Here is a 27,392-nt window from a genome sequence, read left to right as displayed (position 1 = left end):
TTACTTGCTGCTTTCCGCATGGGCTGTGTGCACACGTTGCTTTTCCCTTCTGGACGAGAGTTTGGAACATTTCATTCTCAGCAAGTCTGGAATCAGAGCCAGAGCTGGGCTCCTGGAGCTGGACTGCTGGAGGGCCAAAGGATCAGCCCGCTGTTTAATTATACCCAGATCATCGCTATTTATGCCGTCCCCCTCGTCCGCCCCCAGCCTTGACTTTACTGTTCCAAACTTTCTACTCTGCCGTTCCCCTGTTCCCCCAACGCTGGGTCTCTGAAGAGCGGGAAAAACAAGGATACAAAAGCCGAGGTACCTCCGATCTCTCGGAGTGCTTCTGCTTTCGATCGCCGCAGTCCGAGCTCTACTTCTGCCCCTGAGCGCTGGTGGAAGAGCCCAGTCGAACCGGCTCGAGGCTAGCGCCGACGACGTGCAAGCGCCCCCGTGTGGCTCGACCCCGACCCCCCCCCTCCCCAGTGCCTATCGAATTGAGCTTCGACTCCTGATCAAGTCATGTCGCAGGCCCAGCGACAAGGTAGTGGCCACACTTTCAGCTCCCTGCATACCAGTTTCGTGGCCCCCCCTACAGGTAAAGACCAGGACTTCCAGCCCTCCTCAAAACAAAGTTCAGTAGACGATCTTATCTCCGGCGATTTTTTAGCACTACGATCGGGCGCGCAGGCCATCCGTTCTGAGTCGGCTGTCGGTGCTGCCCCCCGCAAGCACACGCCTTCTCCCCTGCATACAAGCACACGAACCCTGTCCCCTCAGCGGACCGATTCGAGTCTATCACAGAGAACCGCTTCACCAAGCTCATCTACGACTACCTCACCGCTCGAAAACCTGTCCACCATCAACGAAATAGCCCATGCCGCATTTCCCACTTCTCTGAGAACTAGTCCACTTCTGTTGAATGCATCGCACGCGTCAAGAAAACGGACACCCGGAGACGCCAGCCAGAATGACAGGAAAATGACCGAGCAAATGAAGGATTTCAGCAAGGCTCGTAAAGACTCCGATGCAGCCGAATCTAGCAAGTCAATGTCGCCTTCCATAATGTCACCCATCAGCTCTCTGCAGTTGTCCACCAGAGAAAAGCCGGGCCATCGTGCCATGCCACGCACTTCGTCTATCGATTCCGCAATCTCGTCACTTTCTTCCGCTTCGCAAACACACAAGTCCTCGTTCGACGCCAACGCAGTGAGCCAAGCCGACATTGACCATTTGGTAACAGCGGCCGGCTCGCCCGACGCTGTCATCATACATCTTTTGAAGGAGAAACATCATGCAGCATCTCAGAATACTCAGTTATGGAAGCTCGTTGACAAGCAACGGGCCCTAATTATGGGTTTGAATAAAGACCTAGAACGTGCTATGAAGGATAAGGAGCGATATAAGAAGAAAGTCAAAGATCTTCAAGCGGCAGCACAACAAATTTCTTCGACGGAAGTTCATTCCGCACAACCTCCTACAGCAGGAGGTACAAATGCTTTGAACGGCCAGCCACCGATCCAGGGTATCTGCAGGAGCGGAACTGCCGAGCAGCCGTCTCAGGCCAGCACTGTAACCAGCCAGGACTCTCCTGGCACCACCCCTAGTCTCAAACAGCTCATTCAAACTGAGCTACTTACGGAAGAACCAGACCTACGATTCGAGTCGCAGAGCTCTCAGCAACTGGCCTCGATTCAAGAGACATCACCTGCGAGCCAAACCCCTCTGGCCAGCCCTAACTCTGCGTTTAGTGCAAGCAAAAGTCAAAAATCACCGAACCCGGCACGAAAGCCCCCCCCTGCGCCGTTAAACCTTGGGCATACCGACCGCGCAACGGCGCTGCGGGATGCGTCCGACTCCGACTCCGAGTATGAAGACATCCTTGCGGTAGATGAGTCGCCAATAGAACGCGGAAGAAGAAAGACGAGGGCCGATGATGACCGGGAGCGCAAAGCTGTCTTGTCACGAGAGGCGCCGGATATCAACCCTTCAGAGCATACTCAACCTCTTTCCCCAAGAACAGTTGAGAATTTAGCAATTGCGGGCTTCTCATCGCCCGAAGTGCGCCGCGTTGTACCCTCAGACTCTCTTGGATCTGCCATGAGCCCCCGTATGGTTCCGCCTTCACTCGCTGATCGTCACATCATAAATGGCCCAAAGAGCCCCGGTCTACCACTCAGCCCCAGGCCTGAAGACCGCCCTCTTGGATCACCAATGCCTCGGATGCCGAGGGAAATACCGACTTCATTTTCTTCTATGACTATGCCTTCGGTAAACAGTCTCTCAGGGCTTGCGTTGACACCCCGACTTGGGAAGCAGCCAATCCCATTTCCCAGCGGAGCTTCAACTAACGATCCCTTGAACCGCCCCATTCCTTCGATTGATGCAGCTGTGAGAATCGACAGTCCACAGTCTACAGGATCCATGCCCAGCGGAATCTACCAAGGCTTGAGGTCAGACGACTACCCGACCCTTCTTTTGCCGCCAAATGCACTTCCCCTCATTCGGGTGAAGGTTTCTTCGTCAAGACTGCGGCCCTCTAGGAATAGCTACTTAGCCTCGAGACAGATGGACGAGGAGCCCGTTTTTACGCTAAGTGTCTTCTCACGCTCCGAAAACTTGGAACTTTGGCGAGTTGAAAAGGTCATCGCGGCGCTACCTCAGCTTGATCACCAACTACGACAACTTTCTCATCTGCAAGTGAAACTACCTGATCGGTCTATCTTCAGTGGGCACTCCCCTGCCAAAGTGGATGCAAGGCGCGCCGCGCTCAATTCGTATTTCGAGATTCTCCTTGACAGTCCTATGGATGAACGGGCAGCACTTGTCATTTGCCAATTTCTTACTTCTGATGCAATTGAACCGCGAGACGATGAGACAAGCTTGCTTAAGGGTAGCCATTCGCCAGTATCCGAACTCACGCGCGGCCCGGATGGCAAGCCCAAGAAGGAAGGTTATTTAACCAAAAGAGGGAAGAACTTTGGTGGTTGGAAAGCGCGGTACTTCGTTTTGCATGGTCCCGAACTCAGATACTTTGAGGCCCCAGGAGGTGCTCATCTTGGAACTATCAAAATCCCCAACGCTCAGATCGGCAAGCAGTCGCAGCCGGCAGGCAATCAAAGCCCCTCTTCGCGAGTTGAAGACGACGATTCCGACAATCAATATCGCCATGCCTTCCTTATTCTAGAACCAAAAAAGAAAGACTCTTCAGCTCTTGTGCGCCACGTTTTGTGCGCTGAAAGCGATGATGAGAGGGATACATGGGTCGAGGCGCTGTTGGAATATGTTGAAGGACCGCCAGAGAATGAGGGTTTGACAAGTGCCCAAATGCAGGCGGCCGCCAGCAACCCTGCTAGCACTGCTTCAAGGAATAAGATGTTCTCTAACGGCGGCAGAAAAGGTAGCAAGGGGACCGATAGTCCAGACATAGAGACATCTGATACCGTTCAGGGTTTTAGCTTCGAAGACGCTGTTCCTGCCGAGCCACCTATCATTGGTACTGATCCACGAACACCTAAGTCGCCTGGGTTCCCGACCGGTTCGTTTCATGATGCGTCCGATATCAACCATGCCGACCACGGCCAGATCTCTTCCAAGATGATATCTGCGCCTACAAATGGTGTCGTGATTCAAGACGCTGGGGCTTGGGGGAACAAGACTAGTACTAAAGAAAAGAAACGCAGCATTTGGGGTTTCCGTACAAGGTCATCTATGGATCTTGCTTCCCAACTTCAAGCGGTTTCCGAGGGACCCCCCGTTCAAGTTCACGGTGCCGGAGGCGATAAGAGGGAGCTTATCAAACCAGTTTTTGGGATACCCCTGGTGGAAGCAGTCCGAGACTGTGCACCATTTGACGTTGATGTCGAGTTACCGGCCGTTGTTTATCGCTGCTTAGAATACCTTAGGGCTAAAGGAGCGGAATTTGAGGAAGGCATATTCCGCTTGAGTGGATCAAACGTCGTTGTGAAGGCATTAAGGGAACGATTCAACACAGAAGGCGACGTCGATTTTCTTGCCGGAGACCAGTATTATGACGTGCATGCTGTTGCGTCACTTTTCAAGCAATACCTTCGCGAGTTACCATCCACCGTTCTAACGCGCGAGTTGCACATTGAGTTTTTGCGTGTTCTTGGTAAGCCTTCTATCTGATCTTTGGGCGATGCTGGGTGCCATACTAATTTCTCTCACTCTAGATTTCAACGAGAAGCAAAAAAAGATTGTAGCATTCAACTCTTTGGTTCATAGGCTTCCAAGGCCGAATATAGCCTTGCTGCGAGCATTGGTCCAATTTCTCATTGTCATTGTTAACAATTCCGATGTCAACAAGATGACTGTCAGAAATGTTGGCATTGTCTTTGCGCCTACTCTGAACATCCCGGCACCTGTGTTTTCGATGTTCCTCACCGACTATGAGGAGATTTTTGATGATGTACCGGAATCTAGCGCCAGCGCAAAGGAGCTGACCATCGACCATCCCTTGACTCCAGAGGATATTCGATCACCTAGGCGTCAAATGTTCTCGGATATTCCTACGCCCGCGCACAACCAGGTGACGTTCCCCAGGCCAGGGGATCGCTCGGATGAATACAGTTCGCACCATGATACTGGTTTCATCCCTATGCAACCGACCTACGAAGCTTTTGCTCAAAATAGAACAGAGGGCCACAATTATCCCCCAGCAGCTGTCAGTAGGATGTTAGCTCCAGAATCTGACAATGCGCGCAATGCCAAGGCCAAGCGGAGGGAAAGCAACATTCTCTTCATGGATTTCAATAACGATGATCAGCCTCCACCGGCTCGTGATGATGTCGGTAAGAGATCTTTGTTCCCCATTGCCAGTTTCGACACTAGTACAGTCATACTAACTGGAGAAGCTTGATCCCTTCTATCAAAACGAGCGTGTCGGTGGTCCTTGCCTTTGACTAATCTGCCATTGTGCCTATCTCCTCAACTTGGCCTTATCATCACTACGACCAATTAAGCTCGCCGCTTTCACCATGGTCTCTTCCGTGGTCAAACCCAACGATTCGAACGAATGTGCAACGACGTATACAGATGCCTGAACTGCCCACAGGGTGTATCCAAGCGAAAGCCTGTCAAACGATCTAATATTAATGATAATCAGAGCCTGAGTTTAACGTCTTATCCGCATTGTCTGATGTCAGGCCTCTTTTTCTTGCGCGCCCCACCTCTTTTTTGCGCACTCACTTGCCCTTTGTTCCAATGTGATCTATGGATTTTATGTTTCTGACTCAGTGGCTGTTTGCTGTATCGTTTTGTATAAATTCCTTTTGTGCCTGTGTTTGCGTCGGCAGACTCGGGAATTCTATACCCATTTTCTTTTTATCAGAAGTTATATGATCCAAGGCGTGATTCTTTTCTTACCGTTGAGCGGTAGATTCTTTTCATTTCAGTAGAATACAAGTCAAATACCATGACCACTATATCTACATTTGACAACCACTGTCTTTAGTTTACGTAGCTGCAGCGCGCGAGTAAGATATCCAAATTACACTATAAACCTTCAAGAACGCCAAGCAAATTGAGACTCAACCGCACTCCATCATATCATACATATATTCATCACGATCACGCAAAATAACTCTTTATTCAGAACCGTTTCGCACGATCGCCCTTCCAAAATCCCATCAACTCCCCATTCTCACTTATCCACTCTCTAAACCCATCAACCAATGCCTTTGCCATCCCCTTGTTCTTATTCTTCCCATCAGCAGCGAAGGCAGCCGCCGGGACATGCTCGCCAGTCGCATACTCAGACCCCATAGTAGGCAGCACGTTCTCACCAGCGCTTAAGCTCACAAATAGCGCAAACGGCACCAACCACACGCACAGTCCGAAATATGACGCCACTTCTGTGAACGTCGGCATGTCGCTTGGGTTAACCTGGTACGGCTGACGCCAGCTCGTTGAGCTCCGGGACGGCGCGGCGGGCTTCGAGAAATGCCGGAACCAGAGCCAGTGGTTGAGGCCGACTAGTATGCATGAGAGTATGAAGAATGGGTCTGAGAGTTTCACGATGGGGAAGCGCCGCAGGTTGCTTGCGTAGACGATGTGGGAGCCGATGCTGAGGAGGGAGAGGAAAAGCGGGAACTTGTCGAAGAGGAACAGCAGGATTTGGATTGCTATAATGCCGTATATTAAGCGGGATAGCAGTCGGCGAGCTATCACAGTATGCTCTTCGACGAGTTCTGACAAATAGTACAGACCCGATGCTGAGGGATGGTCAGTGATCTTTGAGAAGCGAGAAGGGTCTGCGCAGTAGAGGCATCGGCAGATCAGGTTGCAGGTCGCAATCGGTGAATGGAGATTGACATGGCTTACCTATAGCTAGAGTAAGGAAGCAGAACCCTACTATCACCCCCAGGTACCCTACCAATGGTAATATCCACATTGTGCAGGAAAGAGGGCACCAGAGAGCTCCTGGTTTCGAGGGCTAGGTTCGACGGGATGGCTTAAAAGTATAGACAGACAGCCCGATGAGGTACTCACTTGGGTCAAGTTGCACTCAAACTGACGACAACAAGGTCAAATGAAGATGTAGGTGAGATGTGAAGAGGTATACTTGTGCAAGCCTGTCGATCATGCATATATGGCTTTATGCCTCAGGCTGCAACCCCACGATGCCAAGACAGCCTGGCAAAAAAAGAAAAACATGCTCCAAAAAAGTTCTATGCGCCGATAAACACATTTGCATATAACCTCGAAAAGAATCTATTCAACTTGAAACGTATCTAACCTGCATTTGCGGAAAGCGTTAAATAATAATGTCACGCCCCGAGGATGTCTTGTAAGCTCCTCTAAAATACAATTGCTGGCATAGCACTAACAAGAATTTTGAAGACCCCCGGACCTTTTTTACGACGACAATGAATCTCGCAAATATACCACTTCGTCGCGAATTCGCAACATTCAAGCGGACATGTCCCATAGGGCCCTTGAGCTCCTCGACCTCAAGGCGCCATCCCTAATCCTCGATGTCGGCTGCGGCTCAGGCCTGTCTGGAGAAATACTTTCCCAAGAACCGAGCGAGCAAGGAGGTCCGCACACCTGGATCGGAATGGATATATCACCAAGTATGCTGGATATAGCACTACAACGGGGTGTTGAGGGGGACCTGTTTCTTGCGGACATCGGCCAGGGTGTGCCGTTTCGACCCGGGACATTCGACGCGGCGATTAGCATCAGTGCAATTCAGTGGTTATGTAATGCGGAAACAAGCGACGTAAGTCCCGAGGGTCGCTTGAGGAGATTTTTCGAAGGTCTATTTGCTAGCCTCCGACGGGGTGGGCGCGCTGTCTGTCAATTCTATCCCAAAAATGATGCCCAGCGCACTATGATCAGCGGTGCTGCTATCAAGGCCGGGTTTGGGGCCGGAATTTTGGAGGATGACCCTGGTACCAAGAATAGCAAGCTCTACCTTGTTTTGACTGTTGGTGGCGGGAATTTGCAGGGTGACATTACTGGTGTTGTAGATGGGATGGACGATGTCAGTATCATGGACGCGAGAAGAAAGGCCATGGAACATGGCAAGGCGCCGGTTTCCAGAAAGGGAGACAAAGCTTGGATCATGCGGAAGAAGGAGCAAATGGCCAAAAAAGGCAAGGTTGTCAAGGCAAACTCAAGGTACACTGGCCGCAAGAGGCGTCCCGCTTTCTGATCATGTTGCCCTGGCCGTTGGAATTCTATCTCTTCGTCCAACTAGCTGCATCATTAGCAGCCAGAATTTGGACCGAGTTGCAAAACGCGTTCCTTTTTGCGTTGTCTCAGCTTGCCATCGCAATCCCAACCCGGATATCGAAGTGCTTCTTATATGCGCTGTGTTCAGAGATCCAAATGGACCGGGAAGCACGCCGCCTCTATCTTTGGGCAATTCCACGGATCTAATGATTCAGAGATTGTGTCCAGTCGAGGGTAGAGGCTGATTGCGAGTCACAATCTGTTTGTTCAATAGGGATTGCTTGGTGAGCTTTGAGAACCGGATCCAGTTCTAGAGATCTAACTGATCCAAGAAACTTATCTGATGAGACTCTGATGACTTATGAAACATGAATATACTTCTATATTGAACCAAATGTATACATTTACACATCGTAATTCGCCCGACTGTCTATCATATCAACTTCGCAAAGAGCCTTGAGTGTCATTCATAGCGAATTGATACAAATTGCAGCAATGAAGCCGAGAAGCCGAGATGACCTCCAAAATCATCTTATAGGCTGTACAAGGTTTCGCTGTCGAATGACCGGTAATAATAGCCATCAACCATTTTTCTCAAAAAAAAAAAGCTGGTTTACAGAGCAGCCTCCATCTTGTCGAGGACGGCACGGGTGAACTCGTGGGTGGTGGCATTGCCGCCCATATCACGGGTCCGCGTTTGGCTAAAAGTATGCGTTGGTTACTGAATAATCAAAGCGAGGAAATCACAATGCACTTACCCTTCTCCAATCACATCGTAGACAGCCTTAGAAATGCGGTTGGCATGGTCATCGAGACCAAGGTGGCGGAGGAGCATGGAACCAGACAGGATCATAGCGCTGGGGTTAGCCTGGTCCTTGCCTTTGATGTCAAGGCCGACGTGACGGCAGCCAGGCTCAAAGACAGCAACGTCACGTCCCATGTTACATCCAGGAACAACACCGGGTCCACCCACAAGCGCAGCACCGATGTTGGAAAGGATACCACCGTACAAGTTGGGCATGACCATCACATCGAACTGCTGAGGCCGAGAGACAGCCTGCATGGAGGCATTGTCGACGATCATATCATTGACCTCCAGAGTAGGGTAGTTTTCGGCAGTCTTGTGGAAGGTGCTACGGAAAAGGCCGTCGGCCAACTTCATGATGTTGGCCTTGTGAATGCAGGTAACCTTCTTTCTGTTGTTAGCGAGAGCAAAGCTGAAAGCGAACTTGGCGATGCGCTCGGACTTGGCGCGGGTGATAATCTTCAGCGACTCGACAACACCCTGCACGGATTGATGCTCAAGGCCAGAATATTCACCCTCGGTGTTCTCACGGATGATGCAGAGGTCAACGTTGTCGTGGCGGGTCTGGTAGCCGGGGATGTTCTTAACGAGCACAACAGAGGCGAAAATATCAAGCTCCTGTCGGAGAGCGACGTTGAAAGACTGGTGGCCGGAACGTTCAACTGGGGTGAAGAGGATACCCTTCAGACCGAGCTTGTTTCGTCGAAGAGAGGCAATCGACTCCTTGAAAAGTTCTTCGGAGTGCTTGTTGCCAGTATCCACACCACTGACATCGACCTGCTCCCACTCAATGGGCACATTGTCTGCTTTGAAGATGGTCTTTACCGACTCCGCGACTTCAGCACCAATACCATCACCTGTTGATCAAAGGCATTAGTTGACAGTCAAGCCTAGGAGCGGTGGCACGACGTCGCGGAGGTTGGGCGTAGGTAATTGATTTGAGCGTACCTGGGATGAGCGTCACTGTGTATTTGCCGCCATACTTGGTGGGCTTGAAGATGTCCTGCTGAACTGTCGCAAAAGCTGATATCGGAGGTCAACAACAGATTCTTCCGAAAATCGGAGTAACAAGGGCGAACACACATCTGGCCGCAATTGGGGCGCGGAAGCAAGAAGATTGAGCCGCAGCGCGTCGGAAGAGCGACTGAGACAGCGATAAGTCAGTATCATGAAGCAGGATTGCAATGTCGTGGTATGGTAGCACGGATGCGAGGTTGTGCGCGATGTCGCCGGCCGCGGAGGACGGATGGAAAAGCGTCGGCGATTTGCAGTGCCGAGGGCTGGAGGGGAAAGCGAGATTGACGTACCTTTGCTGGCTGAGCTGTCCTGGGGGCAAACATGTTGAATGGACAAAGAACAGAGTTCAATTGAGGGGAGAGAGACTGGATGGGAGGTCCTGGCGGAGGAAGGAAAAGAAAGAATGACGGGCAGAATGGAAGAGGCAGGCAGGCCGGTAGCGCCAGTAGTGCAGCAGTGCAGGGTGCAGACGCAGTAGTGCTAGTGCCGCACGAGTCGCCGGAAAAAACGGCGGATCGTCTCGGCTTGCATCGTCAAATGAGGTCGCACGGCCCGATCTTATCTCAGGACCCGTTTGGTCGATTGGCCTCCATCCTTCATCCTTCAACCTCCATCGGTTCATTTGTAGCATCTGGAATCAGAGTATTGACAGTCGTCCTCGGCTCGGGCTCTCTTGGCTTCTGTCTGAAGATGGCTTTCTTCAACCATTCCCGCCTGACACTCTGACAATAGCTCAAGCTGCCATAATACATGCGGCCTTTCCTATTGAGTGTGGCAAAAAGCGCCCCGTTTTCCTTTTTCTCTCCATTAGCTATTGATTGCCTATTCCGGAAAAGCAGCCCTAACAACCATCTCCAGGTGTTTTCCTTGCTCTATTGAATTACAGATTCGGCAGCAGTCCATGTCACAGGTCTTTGCTCAATAAGCCTCTTTCTTTGACGCGCTCTGGCTTTCCTCGACGTTTGTCGCGCATGTAGATCAGTCTGGTGGCCATTCGCCTTTGGCAAATGTCCCAAGACCCCTCCGTTAGAGGGAATCGCTCTTTGACCCAAGGCTTGGATTCCTCACGCCTAGATCGGTTCCAGCCTTGGTTTCGGGGTCCTTTGTCACCGGTCTTGTCTCGGTAGACAGGCCGCTAGGGGGGCTTTATTGAACGATTTGCATCTATTTGAGCAAGAAGGATGACATGTCTGTGTTCTATACAGAGAACGGTCCTTGATTTCTCGGCTCTCAATGGAGACACCTGCATGAATAACGTAACGAACGTTCTTTCATTGAAGCCTCGTGGAACACGTTTTGGATTGCTTGCGATGGGTTGACATGCACTGGCTTGTATATAAAATTGTGGACAAGCCCTTTCTGTTGCAATCACTCCCACGGAGCAATCGATCACTTCTCTCTTTCAATTTTCCAATACACCTTCGGGAGCAAGCCCTTCCCAAACCCACCTTTCAGTCCTCAATCGCACGCTTTCTTCAACATGAAGCTCGCCTTCGTTGTTCTCGCTGCGCTCGCCGCTACCACCGTCCGGGCTGCACCTCAGAGAGGGTGCTACTTCCCCGGTGAAATTTGCGGAAAGACTAAGCGTGCATTCGATGCCATCGATGAGGTGAAGCGCTCTGCTGCTTCCATGGCTGACGCCCAGTTGAGCCTCAACAGATGGTGCCGTGTCGCCGGCCAGGTCTGCGGCGAGGCCAAGCATGCCATCGAGGCCATCGACAACGTGAAGCGTTCCGCCGGTGCCGTTGCTGATGCCATGGCCTTCTTGGATGGACTTACCGAGGAGGACTATGCCCAGATCCAGGACGCCGAGTAGATACGGTTTGTCAGCTCCAGTCCTTGGATGTTCTATCCTCATGCTCATGCATGTCTTGAATAGGACTCTGTACTTGCAAACACCACAACCTTGATTACAAAATTTTTGGCAATATTTTGACCAGACAACCGATGCAATAGCCGCATGATTTCTCTTCATGACGCTCCTTTTCACCAATCAGCTGCTCCCTACCGTCTGCGTGTGACATATACACAATTTTCGATCTATTTTTCTCCCGGTTCATTTTTTCCAGCTCTTTTCTGCAGCTGGGTACCGTCTACACCAGGGGCGACGCGAGACAAGAGATTAAAGGCGCGTGAAACAGCAAAAAGCAAGCGCGATTGTATCTACCTAGCAGATATAGGGCCAAGTAAACATTTTTAGGTTAGACTAGGGGTAGCCCCGGTTATGCACATTAACATCAATTTTCGCTTTTAGAATGGAAAGGTTAAGGCACCGTCTTTCTACACTGCCTCAAACTATGGGGTCCTCTTAAAGAAAAGGCCGCTACTTCTAGACGGGTTTTGCAGCCATTACAAATTGTAGTCCAGCGTAGTTGATATACTTGTCCTAGCACTATCTCACCCCAAATCGTCACTCGTCTCAAGCATAAACTCCTTAAAGCACGGCCCATCGTTTAGCCTCTTACACAAAATTAGATATCCATCGCCGCGGGCTCTGTCCGCTCCCACCACCGCTGCCCTCCGGCTTGGTATATTGGATCGTTGGAAAGCCTGTACGGATAGTCAGTCGTGGGTTCAATTGCAGGAGGGGTGACTTGCTGGCTTCCAGGATTTGGGACGCCGAGGCCATATCCAGCAAGAATGTAGGGCTCAGCTGAAAGATTCTCATTGTGCCCATTATCCAGCTGGGTTGAATCGCGCATTTCAAGGTCTTTAGTCGGATGGGCAAACGCCAAGACGCTCTTGCTGGGATCGGGGCAGATTTGCCACATCTGTACCAAACGAGATTGCTGTTCTGGCATGGCGTGCGCGAAAAGCTCCAGTTGACTCGGCGTCAAAGACGAAGGATTGACGTTGTTATGCCTAAGCACCTCGAAGACTCGGCCTGCGGTCTCATTGGTTTCCGATGGAGCGTCGCCCTGCTGCACTGGCCTTGGCACGGCGGCTTTCTGTGCTACGTGCGCCGAATGGTGATAGTGTTGCGTGATGCTATACGTGATCGGAGGGCGAGAAGCGGCTGCTTCATGTCCTCCGGTCATAGTAGCAGTAGGGCCCATGTTCATGTGTGCATTGAAGAGCGACACAAGATCGTCTTGTGCCTTGAGATGACCCTCGGACGCCGATAAACCGCACTGTGCGCTCGCCTAGTTAGGTACTACTACCAAGTAGCAATATATTATGGAGGTATCTACCTGTGTGCAGTGTGGGTTCCCGATGAAATCAGCCAGCATTTCGGAGATATCCGTGGCATGTCCACAAAATGGACAATTATGTAATATAGATGAAGACATTCGTGCAAAATGCGAGGCACTCGAGAGGTTTTGGCCGAAGTTGTCAGGGAAATTCAATTGTATTCACAGTTTATTTCTAGACTCGACGATCCAAGGCCCAGCACGGTATATACTACTAGTTAGTAGATGGGTCGGATGAGGGGCTATCGCAACAACATGCGGGGTTGCTGGTTTGTAATGAGAGGATATGAAAAAAGAACACTGAGCTCCGCCTTAGGACCGGGTGTACTATTTAGGAGCATGAAGAGAAGGGAAGGTGGGAATATGCGCAGTCGATGCCCAAGTGTTGGGCATGGGCATGGAGAGGTCTCCGAAATTCAGCTGAGTCTTGAAGCATACTGCAGTGCAAAGCAAGAGAAACCACGCGCACCACGGCGCCTCAGTGTGAAAGACGAGGGTTAAGTCATGTGACCCGGCCAGGCCGTGACGCGACATCGCTGGGAACCTACGGGCGGTAAGCTAGCTCCAGGTCCTACGTACCATCGCCGACTGAACCAGTACATCTTGGAAGCTTCCCCATCCTCCTTTGAAGCATTGCTACCGCACCGTCTTCGTATCTCTCTTTAAGAGCTCTTCAATTCTTACCTACCGCTGCCCTACTGTCTGTGATAGACCCAAGCTTCCGCCATGGTTCGTTCGTCAATTTCCGCTAGCTGACAACCCAGCTAACGCTCTAATCCAGACATCCATCGGCACTGGCTACGATCTCTCCAATTCAGTATTCTCCCCAGATGGTCGAAACTTTCAGGTATTGTGCTACCCTATCTCACGGTATTCTTCTCCTAGACCTGACACTGTTCGATAGGTTGAATATGCTGTCAAGGCTGTCGAGAACGGCGGGACGTCAGTAGGTATTAGGTGTAAGGACGGCGTTGTGTTGGCTGTCGAGAAGATTGTCACCAGCAAGCTCCTAAAGCCTGGTGCGAATAAGCGGATATCTACCGTTGATCGCCACGTTGGCATCGTGAGTTAACCTCATGATCAGAGCTGCCCGCCGTTTGTACTAACACAAATGTTCAATAACAATAGGTCTCTTCCGGATTAGCACCCGATGGCCGCCATTTTGTCTCCCGTGCTCGCGACGAAGCGTCCTCATGGCGAGGAATCTACAAGGGGCCTATAACCGTTTCTGCTTTAGCCAACCGTCTTGGTAGTTATGTGCAAGCATACACCTTGTACTCAAGCGTGCGGCCTTTCGGCGTAACCTCCATCGTTGGAGGATGGGACTCTGAGGCAGAGCTTGCCGTGGATGGCCAAGTAGGCAGTGGCCCGCAGTCAGGATCTGGCGGGAAAGTCAAGGGAGCAAAATCTGGTGGTCCAGGCTTATACATGATTGAACCGAGCGGCTTGTACTGGGTAAGGCATTTGATATATGCTACATAGTCTGTATGCGATATGCTGACATTGCTCCAGGGATATTACGGAGCGGCGACTGGCAAGGGAAGACAGGCGGCTAAAGCTGAACTTGAGAAGCTAGATCTAGCATCGGAAAAGCTCAGCCTTCACGATGCTGTGAAGGAAGCGGCTAGGATTATTTATGTTGCCCATGAAGACAACAAGGACAAGGAATTTGAGCTTGAGATGAGCTGGGTCAGCTCACTAGATGGTCCAACAAAAGGCAGACACGAGGAGGTTCCGAAAGAACTCCTTGAAGAGGCAGAAAAGGCTGCTAAGCGAGCCCTCGAAGGGGACGACGATGAGGAGGAAGAGGAAGCGAAAGCAACCGGGAACGAGGGCGAGCGTATGGAAGAGTGAAGCTGACAGAGATGGACAACTACTCGTACACGTCAAAGAAACGAAGAACCTAATTTCCAATTGCCCTTATCAATTCGCCATAGATGTCTGCCCTTGTAAACACTTGAAATTTAGGATTTCGGTATGACCCAAGCATTACGCCCGAGCTCTCAGACAACCTCGCCCTTTGCCCAGCCCCTCCTCCTAACTCCGAGTTCAACCGCCGCATTACCCCAATCTTCGCCATGGTTGTGCATTCCTTTAGAGCCCAATCCTGCCCTCTCAAGACCCTGTTGTTCGGTCAAAAGGGTAAGGACGCCGAAAATGACGGGAACGCCAGTGTCCAACTGGACACGCATCAGTCCGTGGGTGACCGCGTCGGCTATGTACTCGAAATGCATCGTCTCGCCCTTGATGAGGACACCAACCGCGATGATAGCATCATAGGGTTTTGATGACGCTGCCGAGGTCGTTGACGGTGTCTTGCTAAGGTCCGTGGTAGAAGAGGAAAGCAGATCTGTTGCGCTGATGCCTTCGCCGGATGACCCCGCGTTGGCGGCTTGCAGTTGGGATGCGGAGTAGACACTGTCATAAGAACAAGAAGTCAGCTAAGATTGGTGCTTTGCTAGAAAGCAGCGGAAGGCATCATAGTCATGCCTCGAGAGATACGACGGCTAGTTCGTTGGAAACAGACTTACCGCTGGACAGCATATGGGAGTTCGTAGCTTCCCGGGACAGTGTGGACTTTAATGTGATCTTCCGTCACTCCGGCTGCTAGCAGGGTCTTTTTAGCTCCCTCAACAAGAGGACCAATTATTCCCATATTCCATCTCGCGTGGACAATGGCAATGCGTAATCCAGAGCCTGCGTATCATTAGCGGGCCACTGGTGAGACGGAGGAAGGGTAGGTATCGCACCATCATAAGTCTGAGGAGCTCCGGGGCCTTTGAGCGACTGCATTATACTGATAAATGGCCAAAGAGATTACTAGGCTGTCAAAGACGAATCTTAGTGAGAGAGACGATGAGAGAGTTGGGCAGAGGCCGGGAGCAACACATGAAGTATTTGCGGAGTAGACTTGCCAAGCTTGAGCATTCGAGTAATCAAGAGTTCCGCTCTGGTTCGAAGGATTTTGGGGAGGACCAAGACTACTGCTGCTGCGCTGACGGTCTGACCCCGCCGGTATCTCTTTCATCAAGAACCAACATTTCCTCTACGAAATTAACCCGCAATGAATGCACAGACATCTACGAAAAAGCATCACAGCCATGAAGAATGCTTATTTTGTTGTTCAATACCACTTGTTACCATTAACAAACTAGGTTAACCATACGAGATGTGATGCATTGAAACGACGTCAAGTTGAAGGTCTCCATGAAATATATGGAGACAAACACCTCAAAGAGAAAATGAGACCGCTGTTGTGGAAATTCCAGTAACCCCAAGTCCGCTAACTCTAGAATGTTCCTTTCTTGCCTTGCCTTACTCAACAGTAACGGACTTTGCGAGGTTTCGTGGGAAGTCAACGTTGAGCCCCTCTCCAACGGCAAGCCAGTAGGAGATCAATTGAAGTGGAATCACGTTTAGAAGGCCCTGAAGGCAATCAACTGTTTTCGGGACCTCAATCTTTTCGGTTTGCGCCGAGGAGAATTCAGGATCATCCTTGTTGCAAATCACGATTGGCCGACCACTCCGAGCGATAACCTGTTGATAGGCATTCAAGGATTTCGTGAAAAGACCATCCCGGGTCAGAATCATGATGATGGGCAGGTTTTCGTCGACGAGGGCGAGGACACCGTGCTTCAATTCACCAGACATGACAGCTTCGCAGTGTAGATAGGAAATTTCCTTGATTTTGAGCGCACCTATTTATTCCAATCAGCACCCCGCCCCCAGGGGTTCAGGCAAGAGTTTATCACTAACCTTCCAGAGCGGTGGGGAATTGGCCACCCCTGCCGAGCAATAGCAGACTCTTCTGATTCTTGAAGAAACGTTCGCACATTTGCTTGATGGGCTCATTCAACTTGAGGATTTCCCTGAATTGATCAGAGACCTTGGAAAGACCCTCCATGATTTCCTCTCGTCTCTTTTGTTTCGAAGCGCGATCTTCACTGAGGGAAAGGGCAAACATGACCATGGCGACGAATTGAGATGTGTAGGCTTTAGTCGATGCAACACCAATTTCGGGACCAGCGTTTATGTGGACACCACAATGGGTCAGAAGTGAGATTGAAGATCCAACAACGTTGACAATTCCAACAGTCAAAGCCCCGCGTTCGAGGCAGTAACGAAGAGCCATAAGTGAATCAGCGGTTTCACCGGACTGAGAGACAAACACACATGTATCATCACGGAAAACGGGTGCCTGCCTGTCCAAAAAGTCGGATGCAAGCTCAACGGCAATCGGGATCTCGGTAAGCTCCTCGAAAACTCCTCGAACGGCCATGCACGAATGGTAACTGGTTCCGCAGGCGATGAATATGATTCTTCTGCAGCGACGAATGGTCGAGATGTACTGTCGGAGACCCCCCAAGGTTACTTGCTTATTGGCGACATCCAGGCGACCTCTCATTGTGTTCACCACAGATTCAGGCTGTTCGAAAATTTCCTTTTGCATGAAGTGGTCGAACTTGCCCTTCATAATCTCCTGCAGTTCGAGCTCAATGGTTTGAATAGCACGAACGTTGGATGTGCCATCATCCTTCGTCAAACGATGAATGTTGAGCTGACCTTCGTGGATATGAGCAATGTCATCATCTTCGAGGTACAGAACTTTCTTGGTGTGTTCGATAATAGCAGAGGGATCGGACGACAAGAAGAACTCTGCTGGTTGGGGAATCCCGTCGTCGGACAGGAAAGCACGAGACTGAGATCGGTGAAGGAGGGACTTGTCAGGGGGCGCAAGGAGGCTTGCGGCGGAGTTTTTGATGGCGGCGTTCTGAGAAGCTTGCTCGGCGGGAAGAGCGACGTCTTCTGAGTATTCCACATCCACGAAATCCACCTTCATCTTCCGGCTGGTCCTGACACCAATCACGAGTGGAGAACCCTTGCGTGCGGCAATCACTTCGTGAGGGTAGTGTACAGACTTGATTAGAAGACCAAAGGCACCCGCCAACTCCTTCACGACAGCCTTGGCCAACACGGTAAAGTCAATGTCTGGCTGCTGATCGTATAGGTACTTTGTAAGCTTGGCGATGCATTCCGTGTCTGTTTCCGTCTCAAACCGGAAACCTTTGCTTTCGAGCAGAGCCTTCAGCTCCTTGTAGTTCGTGATGATACCATTGTGGACAACGGAGAATTCCCAATTGGGGTCGGACCTAAAATGATTCATTATTAGTCGTTACAAGCAAGCAGGACACCGCCGATGTTCCATTCAAGCAGGGTCGTACCTGTGCGGGTGGCAGTTCAGGCGGGAGGGCGTTCCGTGGGTGGCCCAACGCGTGTGAGAGATACCTGCATGGGATTCAAACGACTTGGTGAGATCGGGTTGGGATTCTTCGATGAGCTGCTTCAACTTGGCAACTTTTCCGACTTCTTTGAAAGCACAGACTTCGTTCTTCTTGTCGCCATCTACTGCAAGACCAGCCGAGTCATAGCCTCGGTATTCCAGTCGCGAAAGACCTGATGGATGGTTACTGTCAGCGAGTGAACAATACAAAGGCACGAACAACGGTGAAATGAGAAGATTGTAGAGGCAAGGACGGGTGACACGGTCGCCAAACCCCAATTTGAGTATGGTGAAAAGTTGCAATGCATACCATTGAGTAGAGTGTCAAGGATGAACTTGCGGTCTCTCTCGACGAGGTAGTTGATGTAGCCGAAAATACCACTGGGGGATGTGAGTTCCACGAATCAACGACATGGGGCAGTCTAGTTGCACAAACCACATGGTTGATAGGTTGAGAGGTAAACGGGAGTAGGAGGAGATATAAGATTAAAGTGTATGTGTTGACTTTCACAGACCCAAGGTATAGGTTCAGGAACGTGGGCTGCTGAGGAGCTGGAGGAATGATTGGAGGTTAGTGAGGGGAAGCATTGGAGGGGATTGCAGCAGCGAACATACAGGGAGGACGTGGGTTGTTTTGAATTGATGAAAGTGCTGGTGGCAGGAGATGGCAGGGATGATGGGAGAGAGGATGGAAGAGGGAGCAAGAGGGAGAATGGATGAGAATGGATCAAGAATAACAAAGGGCTAGAGGGGAAGGAGCTGTTGTTATGAAGGTTTTATGTTGTGAGATCGGCCCACCTTGGCTTCCAAACCAGGGAAACTGCTCTGGACACCGTCTTTCACCCACGACTAGTGGCCAATAAAGCGCCTCTGCGCCTCACACAGCCCATCGGCAATGTCTCACTTTCTCTTGGGTCAGGGAAGTGAGAATCCAGCTGGGGGTTTGGCATTATTACCATTGTCCCCCTTTCCCCGGCGAAGCATCCCAACTATGTTGCTATGTAACAGGCTAGCCATCCCCACTTCGCTAGTATGGTGATTATTCTTAGCTCTCGGTATCTGCTTAGTCCTGGACTACTGTTACCTGTACTTCAGCTCCGAGAGCGCCTTTCTAAGAATAACGCACCCAGAGTTTTATACATCTCCACCCTGGTACTTATATACGTAGCTAGTAGTACGTAGATGCTTCGCCTTCTCGATGATTCTTTTGGCCCCTTTCTTGGTAGGTACGAATTGGGGGCGCAGGAGAGTGTACTCACTCCTTCCATTGCGGAACAAGAGAAAGCAGAGCTGATTGATTGACATAGCTAGACCCTGGGCGAGGATGCGGGCTTCGAGATTGCTGTACTTCATTCGTCCAGCTCACAATCCAGCCAGTGTTTGAAACAGCCCTTGATTTCAGCCCAGAATTTCCGAATGGCATACTCCGTATTCCAATAATTGCCCTAATTATCGTACTCATGAAGTTTTGCGCCTCAGACTCAGAATTTGAGGAAAGGATTAGACTACAAGCGCGTCAGACTGCTCAACTGTCAACTTGTATCTACTAAATTGCTGTAAATGCAGAATACTAGGTATTGCTCAATTGGGGCACCGCTGTCACTCCCGGGCCCGAGTCCGCGACAGATGCCAGGCAAGGGAGCCGCCATCCCACGGGACGCTGGGTGATCTCTCTGTGCGCACGTGTCCATTACTTTCAGCGATTCGTCCTTGACTCGTAGCACAATGCTGAAACTGCTATATAAATATTGAAGTCCTCATTGCTCCTGATGTTGCTATTTTTGATTTTGGGGCCAGTCAAACTCATTAAGGTGCCTACCCTAAACCGCCATCACCTGCAAGATATCGGGCTAGCCCAATCAAGCCTCCACGCCACTCCGCACTCATCTTCCAAGTTGCAGTTCTATGGACCCCGAATGGGTTGATAATTTATCGACATGTTTATTCCAAGCTCATATTGCATCTTAGCTCCAGTGATAGCCTATGCATGAGATGGCAACCTGAGGTCTTTTTTTTTCCAATCGAAGTCCCTAGGTACTGGCACAAGACCCAAAGCCGTCTGACCTCTATGGTGCCGCAACTCATCAATGAGGGTTGAACTCTTCCAGACAATAACCACAATAGCCAAGGCACGACCGTAGCCTTGCTGCCGCAAACGTCTTCCATCGATGAGCTAGAACAGTCAGGGGCAGGCATGAACTCGCCCAAGCGATAAGTTCAAGAGTTTTTCTATTATGATCCCATCGATTGGCAGCATCGTGGCACATGATTATTAGACTGAATACATAGGGTACTCTGTGGACTAGTGAGTGATGTCATTTGTTCGAGTTGTCCGGTGCAGACCTGGGTAGACTGCCGACAATAACAGCGTGGATTAGTGAGCTGTAAGGAGTTTGGTCAGACTCTCTCTGTCTTGTCTGGCAAATACAGCTTATCTCCCACAACGTGAAACAGCCTCTGGTGCCCCACGATGTGTTCTTGACCACTTTTCATTTGAGCCAACACTGTACGTAGTTTCCCGAACCATTATTGCACCTAAAATCTGCTTGATGCCTGTGAGTCAGCCTACTCTGTTGAGCCAGCCCTGGCACAAACTCAGCTAGCTGGCCGAGGAAACTCAACTGCTCTCCGGAAGTCAGCGCTCATTCCAGACCCCTAAGTTGTTCCAAGGAAGCCATCAGGCTCCATGTGCATCAACTTATTATGACTTCTGATCGCCAAATCTGAATGGGATAATTGTGATATAGGGCCCAGATGACTAGCAAGAGTATTGAAGGCCAGCGCAGCCCATTCAACCGATTTCACTGAATCCCAAACCCGAGCGCCAAGTGCCCGCCTCCTATCCCCCAATATATAATACCGTCAATTTTTCATGGATAGCCACACTTTCTGAGTAGAGTACTGTCAATGGAAGTCATGGTTGAAATAAGATTACATGAACGATGGCTGACCTCTAAGCGTGAGGGGAAAGTGCAGTCAGCGTGAGATGTTGGGCAGGGATTCATCAACAGATCGCATCTGTAGAGACATTGAAAGACGGAAGCAGACAACAAGGCTTCCTAAAGCCCCGATAGCTTTTTTTTGGTTGCGCCCGTTGTCCTTTGGTTGGGATGGTTCTTGTCGTGTGAAGATAGCCGCGCCGGAGACAAGAGGATAATGAGCGACTCCGTCGACCGCCTAACTTTTCCTTTCACTTGCCAATTTTACCTTTTTAATCCTGCTTGCTACGAATGCAGTCCTACCCCTTCGAAGTGAGAGATCTCATAATTCTATGCTATAGTCATTTCTTGAGGTGACCGTGCGAAATACCTTTTGCGCCACTTCCCCTTTGTGAACGGCCTTATTCGCGTCTCCATCGCGTTGGCAGGGCCCAGGACGGATGCGAGTGCTCGCTCTCAAGTCCGCCTCAACTAGAGCTCTCTCCCGCCTTTTGATACCCCTGGGGTCGCGTTCTACCTGAGAGCTGACTGATACTTGGGTGTCTCTGTCCTGATCTTCGTCCGTGGTCGCTTTTTACCCGAGCTCGTCGGAATCTACCGCTTCGGTGTCTGAAGTGGTTCTCGGTTTTATCGTCCACGCGTCTGCTGGTAGGAACTATCAAGGATGCTGCCGGCTGGTGGCAGTGATTCCGGTTTTGGCTTGTAGCCATATCTCATTATGTCTCGCTCCTCCGCAGCATTCGCAGATTTCTTTCCTACCGCCCCGTCAGTCATTCAACAAAAACGGTCCAAAGCCACCAAAGAGCGACAGCGATCAAAAGCTCACCTCGACAGGGAGCACGCCGATGAAGAACACATAATATCACCCCGAACCAGGATAGTTGAGGAAGCAATTGACGGCAATGGCTCCCTAGACCCAGTATCAAGGCCGCGGGCAGACTTGACCAAGCGCAAGCAGGATGGGTCGGCCAGTCCTAGGGAGGCAAATACTCCAGCGAATAACTCATCAGGGCCCAAAACAGGTTCTTCAAATGGGATTCGCCTGGATACCCTCACACCGCTGACAAACGCAGAATCATCGCCGCATAACAGACCAAGCCCATCCCAGGCAAAGGCGTCCAGCGAATCTATGGGGAACGGCTTCAGTGTACCAAAGGCCTCCGAATTGAAGAGCACCATGACTCCGCTCCATACGCCGCCAACACCAACGCCACAGCCGCAGAGCCACCCTCCCGGTTTTGTTAGGGGTTGCAAGCTGGTTCATGATCCTGATAAAGCTTCTTCCAAGGATAAACGCAAGAAGCCTTGTTATGTGGACATTGTTTCGAGCGGTCAAGAAGAAATCACAGCAGACCCTCGATTGAAAATTCAGAATTACACTCGCGGCGCAGGAGGCAGGCAGAAGACTAAATACAGGCCCGCCCCATACGTGCTTAAACACTGGCCGTATGACCCGACCAGCACAGTAGGGCCCGGACCTCCTGTGCAAATTGTCGTCACCGGTTTCGACGCGTTGACGACACTTACCGCCATTAATGCGCTGTTCTCGAGTTTTGGCGATATAGCAGAAATCAACAATCGCACAGATCCACAGACGGGCAGTTTTCTTGGGATATGTTCCATCAAGTACAAGGATAGCTCTTCATTTCACGGCGGCGGCCCAATTTCTGCAGCAAGTGCAGCCAAGCGCGCATACTACGAATGCAAGAAGGGGCAGCGTATTGGCGTCCGTCGCATTAAAGTTGAGTTAGACCGTGATGGACAGATTTCAGCGAAACTGGCTTCTAGGGCGACCGAGGCTCAGAGAATGGGTGAAAAGAGCGATTCACTAGCTGTTGATGAGCCTAAATTGGATACACAGGAGAACAATAACGGACCTCCATCGACAGCACCGAAGGGCCCCTCTGGGAAAAGTTCCATGCACCCCTTGACTACCATTCCAGAGGGTCCCAGAGCAAGCTTCGTAAAGCCGGCAATTCCATCACTTATCGAAGAAACACCCATCCTGAGTCAGATAAAGCGTGATCCATACATCTTCATCGCACATTGCTATGTGCCTGTTCTAAGCTCGACTCTGCCGCACCTGAAAAAACGACTAAAAGTGTTTGGCTGGACAGATATCCGATGCGATAAGACAGGGTACTATATTCTATTCGAGAATTCTCGACGCGGTGAGGAGGAAACAGAACGTTGTTTCAAGCTCTGCCATATGAAGCCTTTATTCACATATATTATGAATATGGAAAGTCAACCCTACGGCAATCCGCAATACGAACGCAGTCCTAGTCCCGAGCGACTGAAGCAAGAACAGCGACTCAAAGCGGAGACTGAGCGATTGAAGCGAGAGGAAGAATTGGACGTTGAGGAAGAAAAGAAACAGCGAGCCTTGGACTTGGATCCCTGCAGTGAAGTGCTTGCCATCATCATGAAGGATATAAGGGACAAGCTACTTGAAGATGTCAAGGCACGCATCGCCGGTCCGGCCTTGTATGACCATCTCGATCCGGAGCGCCACGCTTTGAGGAGAAAACAATTGGGCTTAGCTGATCCCGAAGGAATTAAACGACCGATAGTTCGCCTTGACTTTGACAGTCGGGACAGCACGCCTGATCCACATTCGAAACTATCCAGTAACCGGCATGCATCTAGCGCATCTGGTCGAAATATCCTATCCGCCCTTCCTCGGATACGCAAAGCTCATCGTCTCGACCGTACAGATACCGCTTTCTTGGATGAGAGGCGTAGGCAACCCCTACGAAGGAAAGAGGTTCGACCACTGTACCATAGATTGCAAGAGTTGCATGATGAAGAGGATTCGGATGATGAGCATACTCCTCTTTCCAGAGACACTGATGATCAAGACAGTCGTCCACCTAGTCGGATGAGTTCGGGAATCGAGTCCGACGAGGCTGACGAAGATGCCAACGAAACACTAGAAATCCCAGCGGAGAATCTCGACGAAGCCGGGCCACATAAGTTTGAAACTGGAGGTGAGCAAACTGCTGCTCAGGAATATTCCCCGTCACGCAAGAGGAAAAGAGTCAGTGGAAGTCACATTCAACGCAAGAAGCAGAAGGAAGATGATACCTTTCCTAATCTGGGAGAGGGTATGCAAAGGGACGATATGTCTCTTCCATTGGTGACCAACAGAGGCACCGTTTGTGAGTTGGCTGAGAAGTTGCCACACTTGGACGACAAAGCTTTGTTAGAAGGGTTAGGCAACGACGTCAATCTTATAGGCTCGGAGGAAACCGATGCAAAAGCTCCAGATCACCATGATGTGTTGCCTTCAGCTGAGGATATCGTTGCCGGGTCTGAACGCCGGGACGGAGTCAGGCGCGAGGTCGAATGGAGAGTATCCAGTGACGAACCTCGACCTATTGTTGACGATGACGACTCCATTATTCTGGACCTTGACGGTTGGCAGAATTTGATAAAGGACGAAGAAGACCTACGGTTCCTGCGCAATGTCCTGAAGGGACAGCCCAGTTCTGCCGTTGGTAATTTATCAGCATGGGCCTGGAGGCAGAAGGAGGTCAAAGCTCTCAATCTTCGTGGCGAGGTGGGGCCTACACAGCAGCCCGCTACCATCGATGGCTACTATGTCCCCAGTACAACAGGAGCTGCTCGGACTGAAGGGAGGAAAAGAATTCTGGAATCTGAAAAATCGAAGTATTTGCCGCATCGTATTAAGGTGCAGAAGGCTCGTGAAGAGCGCGAGGCGAAGGCTAAGAGCGATCCACAGAATGCTGCTGCTGAGGCAGCTCGAATTGCAGCAGCCAAAACTATCTCAAAGTCGACTTCTCGATCAACTAGAGTCAACAACCGCAGGCTCATCGCTGATATCAATGCTCAAAAGCAAGCTCTTCCAGCCCAAAGCGGTGACAGTGATGTCCTTCGATTTAATCAGTTGAAGAAGCGCAAGAAGCCGGTGCGTTTCGCACGGTCAGCCATCCACAATTGGGGTCTCTATGCCGAAGTCAACATATCTGCGAATGAGATGATTATCGAGTATGTGGGAGAGAAAGTAAGACAGCAGGTTGCCGACATGAGAGAAAGGCGGTACCTGAAGAGCGGCATTGGCAGTAGCTACCTCTTTCGCATTGACGAGAATACTGTCATCGATGCCACAAAAAGGGGTGGTATTGCAAGGTTCATCAATCATAGCTGCACGCCTAATTGCACAGCCAAGATCATCAAAGTTGACGGAAGCAAGCGCATCGTTATCTACGCACTGAGGGATATCGAAAGGGGTAAGTTCTTCTGGTGCAAATCATTAACCAACCAAATGCCAAGCTGACTTGGTCCCAGACGAAGAGTTGACCTACGACTACAAATTTGAGAGGGAATGGGACAGCGATGACAGGATTCCATGCCTTTGCGGTTCGGCCGGATGCAAGGGGTTCTTGAATTGAGGTGCTTTGTCTTCCAGAGGCCGAGCATTATCCCAACTTCCTTTCGGATACCTACTTCGTACTGTTTTCCTTTATGACATTTTGAGCTCTGTAGGGCTTGTTTCACGACCAAATGGACCGGGACAATGTTGTGCATTTTACTTTGGGGCGTTCCGGATGAGACATGCATTTGTTGGTCGCAATTGGTTTTCATCTCCCGGCTTGGAGATGATGGTTGTGCGTCACTGGCTATGTATAACTTGCAACTGCTGTGTATCATAGGAGATCTCTCTCACTCATGTTCCACCTAAGGAATAATCAATGATTTGAATAGACCTTGCCTAAATCATCAAGCTTCGGGAGGTCGAAGTGGTTTAGTCACATTTCTGAGAGCTTCTAGGTCACTTCATGATGGTTTCATAGGTCGTATTCCGTCGCGCCTCTCAGCTCGGCTGAAAACGAGAATGCGAAGGGCAGTAACGGTAGATCTGGCGCAGGCGCATCACACTGCGTTGATGACATGTCAGTCAGTCTCAATGATGGGTGAATCGGGTGTAGTCTAACCTAGGTGGCTAGGAAGTAGGAAATTGGCGATTCCCTCTTTGATCATGTATTCATGGCCACAATTCCCACATATAAGCTTCCCCTCCGCAACCTGAGTCTCCAGTAATAGTCGGTGGAGATTTCTTAGAAGCTCCTCGTCATCAAGCGCCACGCCTTCGGGTTTCGTTTCTGGAATATTGGGGAAATTAAGCTTAATGGAAAGGGCGATTAGTTCTCTAACAGCGCACACAAGATTCAGGCTAGCTAAAAAGAACACAATTATCACGAACCTCACTCGCCATTTTTTGCAGCCCTTCCCAATCGACCCGTGGAATGATATTACGAATGAAATCCGCTTGGAAATCAACGTCCTGGAGCTCAAGCTCGACATCGCGGAAATGAAGTGGGAACGATGCGGGAGACCCCCTGCAGGCTTTCACAGCGCAGGTCAAGAAATTGACGGTGAGCAGTTTCATTATGGTAATGTTTTCGTGACTAGCGATGAGAAGGAACGAATAAATAAAGTATATTGTTCGCGTCACATCCAGTTCGAGCCTCAGAAAATTCGCCCCGCCCCGCTCCTTATCGATAAGGGCCAGCGGTACAACTACTCTTTATCTTATTGTCGGAGACCGCGGCGTACGTAATCTTCGGTATCTCACCACTCAAAATGAAGGTCTGATTCATTGAATCTAGCAGCGAAGCTACATTATATAGGGGTAAGCTCACTAACTAAAATAGGAAGTAGAATAATATAATATATAACCGAGCGGATACTAACTAATAATAAGTTTGTATGGGCGTCAGCCTAGGTGTAAATTACTCGATATCAACCACTAATAATTTCAAAGAATGAAGATCTGATTTCTCAATCTAGCTGCAAACGGTGGTTTAAATACACAGATAATAATCAGCAATCGAGCCGGAAACAGTAACTAGAAGAGACATAACTTTTGAACGGTGGCAATAGCAGAAAATTTCTGCATAAACCTCGGTGATCGGAGGTCCTCAATCCGATACCCTAAATAGGCAGGTCGTACGGTCGACAGTTTGGTATTAAAGCAGATTCTTAGTAGTTACTAAAGGTCAATATACCCCCCTAGTGTTAGCAAGGTCATGTACGGGCTCGATAGTTTAAAATATCAACTATACATGTTAAGCTGCTGGTCTAGTCCATGATAAGGCTTTTTATATTAACTAAACCAAGTATCTTTATGAATTCTTGGTACTTTTAGTCCAGTAATGTAGCGAATTGGGACCCGACAGGCCTATAGTGAAGTATGGAAGTGGATAAGTTGATGCTATTCAGAGACCGCCGGCGGCGGGAGCTAACTACCTAATGCTGACTAAGAACTAAGTTATCAGGGATAACCAATATAGCGAACTATATATACTATATAATAGTCCCCCTAATTAAATAAGGCAATGAATCAGGTAGGTAATACCTGATAAGGCAGCTATAATAAATAGTAATTAAAAATAAAGAAAGTCAAAGGCTATATAAATAATAAAAGGAAGACTATAACTAGTATATAATTC

The 27,392-nt window shown here is 50.0% G+C and overlaps 11 protein-coding genes across 11 annotated transcripts; 5 read left to right on the top strand and 6 right to left on the bottom strand.

The window, feature by feature from the left end:
- Positions 1 to 507: 507 nt before the first annotated feature.
- Positions 508 to 4,864, top strand: BDV17DRAFT_289448 (GTPase-activating protein BEM3; the record flags this gene model as incomplete). The annotated part of the gene is made up of 2 exons (XM_073761669.1): positions 508 to 4,117; positions 4,179 to 4,864. 2 exons carry the CDS (start codon positions 508 to 510, stop codon positions 4,862 to 4,864), a joined length of 4,296 nt encoding a protein of 1,431 aa, XP_073617427.1.
- A 519-nt stretch (positions 4,865 to 5,383) lies between these two features.
- Positions 5,384 to 6,607, bottom strand: BDV17DRAFT_258023 (uncharacterized protein). Its single transcript, XM_073757264.1, has 2 exons — positions 6,328 to 6,607; positions 5,384 to 6,218 (listed from the first exon to the last, which is right to left on the bottom strand). The coding sequence occupies exons 1-2, from the start codon at positions 6,395 to 6,397 to the stop codon at positions 5,596 to 5,598; spliced, it is 693 nt and encodes a 230-aa protein (XP_073617426.1). The 5' UTR covers positions 6,398 to 6,607; the 3' UTR covers positions 5,384 to 5,595.
- BDV17DRAFT_258020 (18S rRNA methyltransferase BUD23) lies at positions 6,483 to 8,026 on the top strand (the record flags this gene model as incomplete). Its single annotated transcript, XM_073757263.1, has 2 exons — positions 6,483 to 6,487; positions 6,847 to 8,026. The coding sequence occupies 2 exons, from the start codon at positions 6,483 to 6,485 to the stop codon at positions 7,661 to 7,663; spliced, it is 822 nt and encodes a 273-aa protein (XP_073617425.1). The 3' UTR covers positions 7,664 to 8,026.
- BDV17DRAFT_258017 (isocitrate dehydrogenase (NAD(+)) IDH1) lies at positions 8,027 to 10,098 on the bottom strand. The gene is made up of 5 exons (XM_073757262.1): positions 9,796 to 10,098; positions 9,572 to 9,632; positions 9,437 to 9,511; positions 8,442 to 9,345; positions 8,027 to 8,384 (listed from the first exon to the last, which is right to left on the bottom strand). The coding sequence occupies exons 1-5, from the start codon at positions 9,826 to 9,828 to the stop codon at positions 8,297 to 8,299; spliced, it is 1,161 nt and encodes a 386-aa protein (XP_073617424.1). The 5' UTR covers positions 9,829 to 10,098; the 3' UTR covers positions 8,027 to 8,296.
- An 887-nt stretch (positions 10,099 to 10,985) lies between these two features.
- On the top strand, positions 10,986 to 11,321 carry BDV17DRAFT_289444 (mating alpha-pheromone PpgA; the record flags this gene model as incomplete). The annotated part of the gene is made up of 1 exon (XM_073761668.1): positions 10,986 to 11,321. One exon carries the CDS (start codon positions 10,986 to 10,988, stop codon positions 11,319 to 11,321), a length of 336 nt encoding a protein of 111 aa, XP_073617423.1.
- A 431-nt stretch (positions 11,322 to 11,752) lies between these two features.
- On the bottom strand, positions 11,753 to 13,215 carry BDV17DRAFT_258010 (uncharacterized protein). The gene is made up of 3 exons (XM_073757261.1): positions 12,697 to 13,215; positions 12,104 to 12,636; positions 11,753 to 12,055 (listed from the first exon to the last, which is right to left on the bottom strand). Exons 1-3 carry the CDS (start codon positions 12,793 to 12,795, stop codon positions 11,977 to 11,979), a joined length of 711 nt encoding a protein of 236 aa, XP_073617422.1. The 5' UTR covers positions 12,796 to 13,215; the 3' UTR covers positions 11,753 to 11,976.
- A 207-nt stretch (positions 13,216 to 13,422) lies between these two features.
- Positions 13,423 to 14,550, top strand: BDV17DRAFT_280575 (proteasome core particle subunit alpha 7; the record flags this gene model as incomplete). The annotated part of the gene is made up of 6 exons (XM_073759905.1): positions 13,423 to 13,425; positions 13,478 to 13,543; positions 13,601 to 13,759; positions 13,825 to 14,052; positions 14,095 to 14,151; positions 14,209 to 14,550. The coding sequence occupies 6 exons, from the start codon at positions 13,423 to 13,425 to the stop codon at positions 14,548 to 14,550; spliced, it is 855 nt and encodes a 284-aa protein (XP_073617421.1).
- Positions 14,551 to 14,624: 74 nt separating this feature from the next.
- BDV17DRAFT_31382 (lumazine synthase RIB4) lies at positions 14,625 to 15,732 on the bottom strand. The gene is made up of 3 exons (XM_073764370.1): positions 15,447 to 15,732; positions 15,228 to 15,393; positions 14,625 to 15,114 (listed from the first exon to the last, which is right to left on the bottom strand). Exons 1-3 carry the CDS (start codon positions 15,487 to 15,489, stop codon positions 14,700 to 14,702), a joined length of 624 nt encoding a protein of 207 aa, XP_073617420.1. The 5' UTR covers positions 15,490 to 15,732; the 3' UTR covers positions 14,625 to 14,699.
- A 279-nt stretch (positions 15,733 to 16,011) lies between these two features.
- On the bottom strand, positions 16,012 to 18,418 carry gfa1 (glutamine--fructose-6-phosphate transaminase (isomerizing) GFA1; the record flags this gene model as incomplete). The annotated part of the gene is made up of 5 exons (XM_073761667.1): positions 16,012 to 16,394; positions 16,453 to 17,846; positions 17,919 to 18,150; positions 18,288 to 18,358; positions 18,414 to 18,418. The coding sequence occupies 5 exons, from the start codon at positions 18,416 to 18,418 to the stop codon at positions 16,012 to 16,014; spliced, it is 2,085 nt and encodes a 694-aa protein (XP_073617419.1).
- Positions 18,419 to 21,634: 3,216 nt separating this feature from the next.
- Positions 21,635 to 25,331, top strand: set1 (histone methyltransferase SET1; the record flags this gene model as incomplete). The annotated part of the gene is made up of 2 exons (XM_073759904.1): positions 21,635 to 25,169; positions 25,228 to 25,331. 2 exons carry the CDS (start codon positions 21,635 to 21,637, stop codon positions 25,329 to 25,331), a joined length of 3,639 nt encoding a protein of 1,212 aa, XP_073617418.1.
- Positions 25,332 to 25,869: 538 nt separating this feature from the next.
- On the bottom strand, positions 25,870 to 26,329 carry BDV17DRAFT_280572 (RNA methylation protein TRM112; the record flags this gene model as incomplete). Its single annotated transcript, XM_073759903.1, has 2 exons — positions 25,870 to 26,064; positions 26,144 to 26,329. 2 exons carry the CDS (start codon positions 26,327 to 26,329, stop codon positions 25,870 to 25,872), a joined length of 381 nt encoding a protein of 126 aa, XP_073617417.1.
- Between the last annotated feature and the right edge of the window lie 1,063 nt (positions 26,330 to 27,392).

The sequence above is a fragment of the Aspergillus undulatus genome (assembly GCF_047715775.1).
Source record: "Aspergillus undulatus strain CBS 261.88 unplaced genomic scaffold BDV17scaffold_13, whole genome shotgun sequence".
Classification (NCBI taxonomy): Eukaryota; Fungi; Ascomycota; class Eurotiomycetes; order Eurotiales; family Aspergillaceae; genus Aspergillus; species Aspergillus undulatus.
The sequence above is the reverse complement of the archived record's forward strand: the minus strand, read 5'-3'. Positions and strand labels throughout refer to the sequence as shown.

Bases quoted from the DNA above. Each gene is read 5' to 3' on its own strand.
- BDV17DRAFT_258017 (XM_073757262.1), bottom strand. From the start codon at position 9,828: ATGTTTGCCCCCAGGACAGCTCAGCCAGCAAAG. The intron at 9,633-9,795 runs GTACGTCAATCT...TCGCTGTCTCAG, and splicing joins GGACAGCTCAGCCAGCAAAG to TCGCTCTTCCGACGCGCTGC. The intron at 9,346-9,436 runs GTACGCTCAAAT...TTTGATCAACAG, and splicing joins CACAGTGACGCTCATCCCAG to GTGATGGTATTGGTGCTGAA.
- BDV17DRAFT_31382 (XM_073764370.1), bottom strand. From the start codon at position 15,489: ATGCAGTCGCTCAAAGGCCCCGGAGCTCCTCAGACTTATGATG. The intron at 15,394-15,446 runs GTGCGATACCTA...AATGATACGCAG, and splicing joins AGCTCCTCAGACTTATGATG to GCTCTGGATTACGCATTGCC. The intron at 15,115-15,227 runs GTAAGTCTGTTT...TTCTTATGACAG, and splicing joins CTCCCATATGCTGTCCAGCG to TGTCTACTCCGCATCCCAAC.
- BDV17DRAFT_258010 (XM_073757261.1), bottom strand. From the start codon at position 12,795: ATGTCTTCATCTATATTACATAATTGTCCATTTTGTGGACATGCCACG. The intron at 12,637-12,696 runs GTAGATACCTCC...GCGAGCGCACAG, and splicing joins GGAACCCACACTGCACACAG to TGCGGTTTATCGGCGTCCGA. The intron at 12,056-12,103 runs GCAAGTCACCCC...CTATCCGTACAG, and splicing joins GTCCCAAATCCTGGAAGCCA to GCTTTCCAACGATCCAATAT.
- BDV17DRAFT_258023 (XM_073757264.1), bottom strand. From the start codon at position 6,397: ATGTGGATATTACCATTGGTAGGGTACCTGGGGGTGATAGTAGGGTTC. The intron at 6,219-6,327 runs GTAAGCCATGTC...ACCATCCCTCAG, and splicing joins CTTCCTTACTCTAGCTATAG to CATCGGGTCTGTACTATTTG.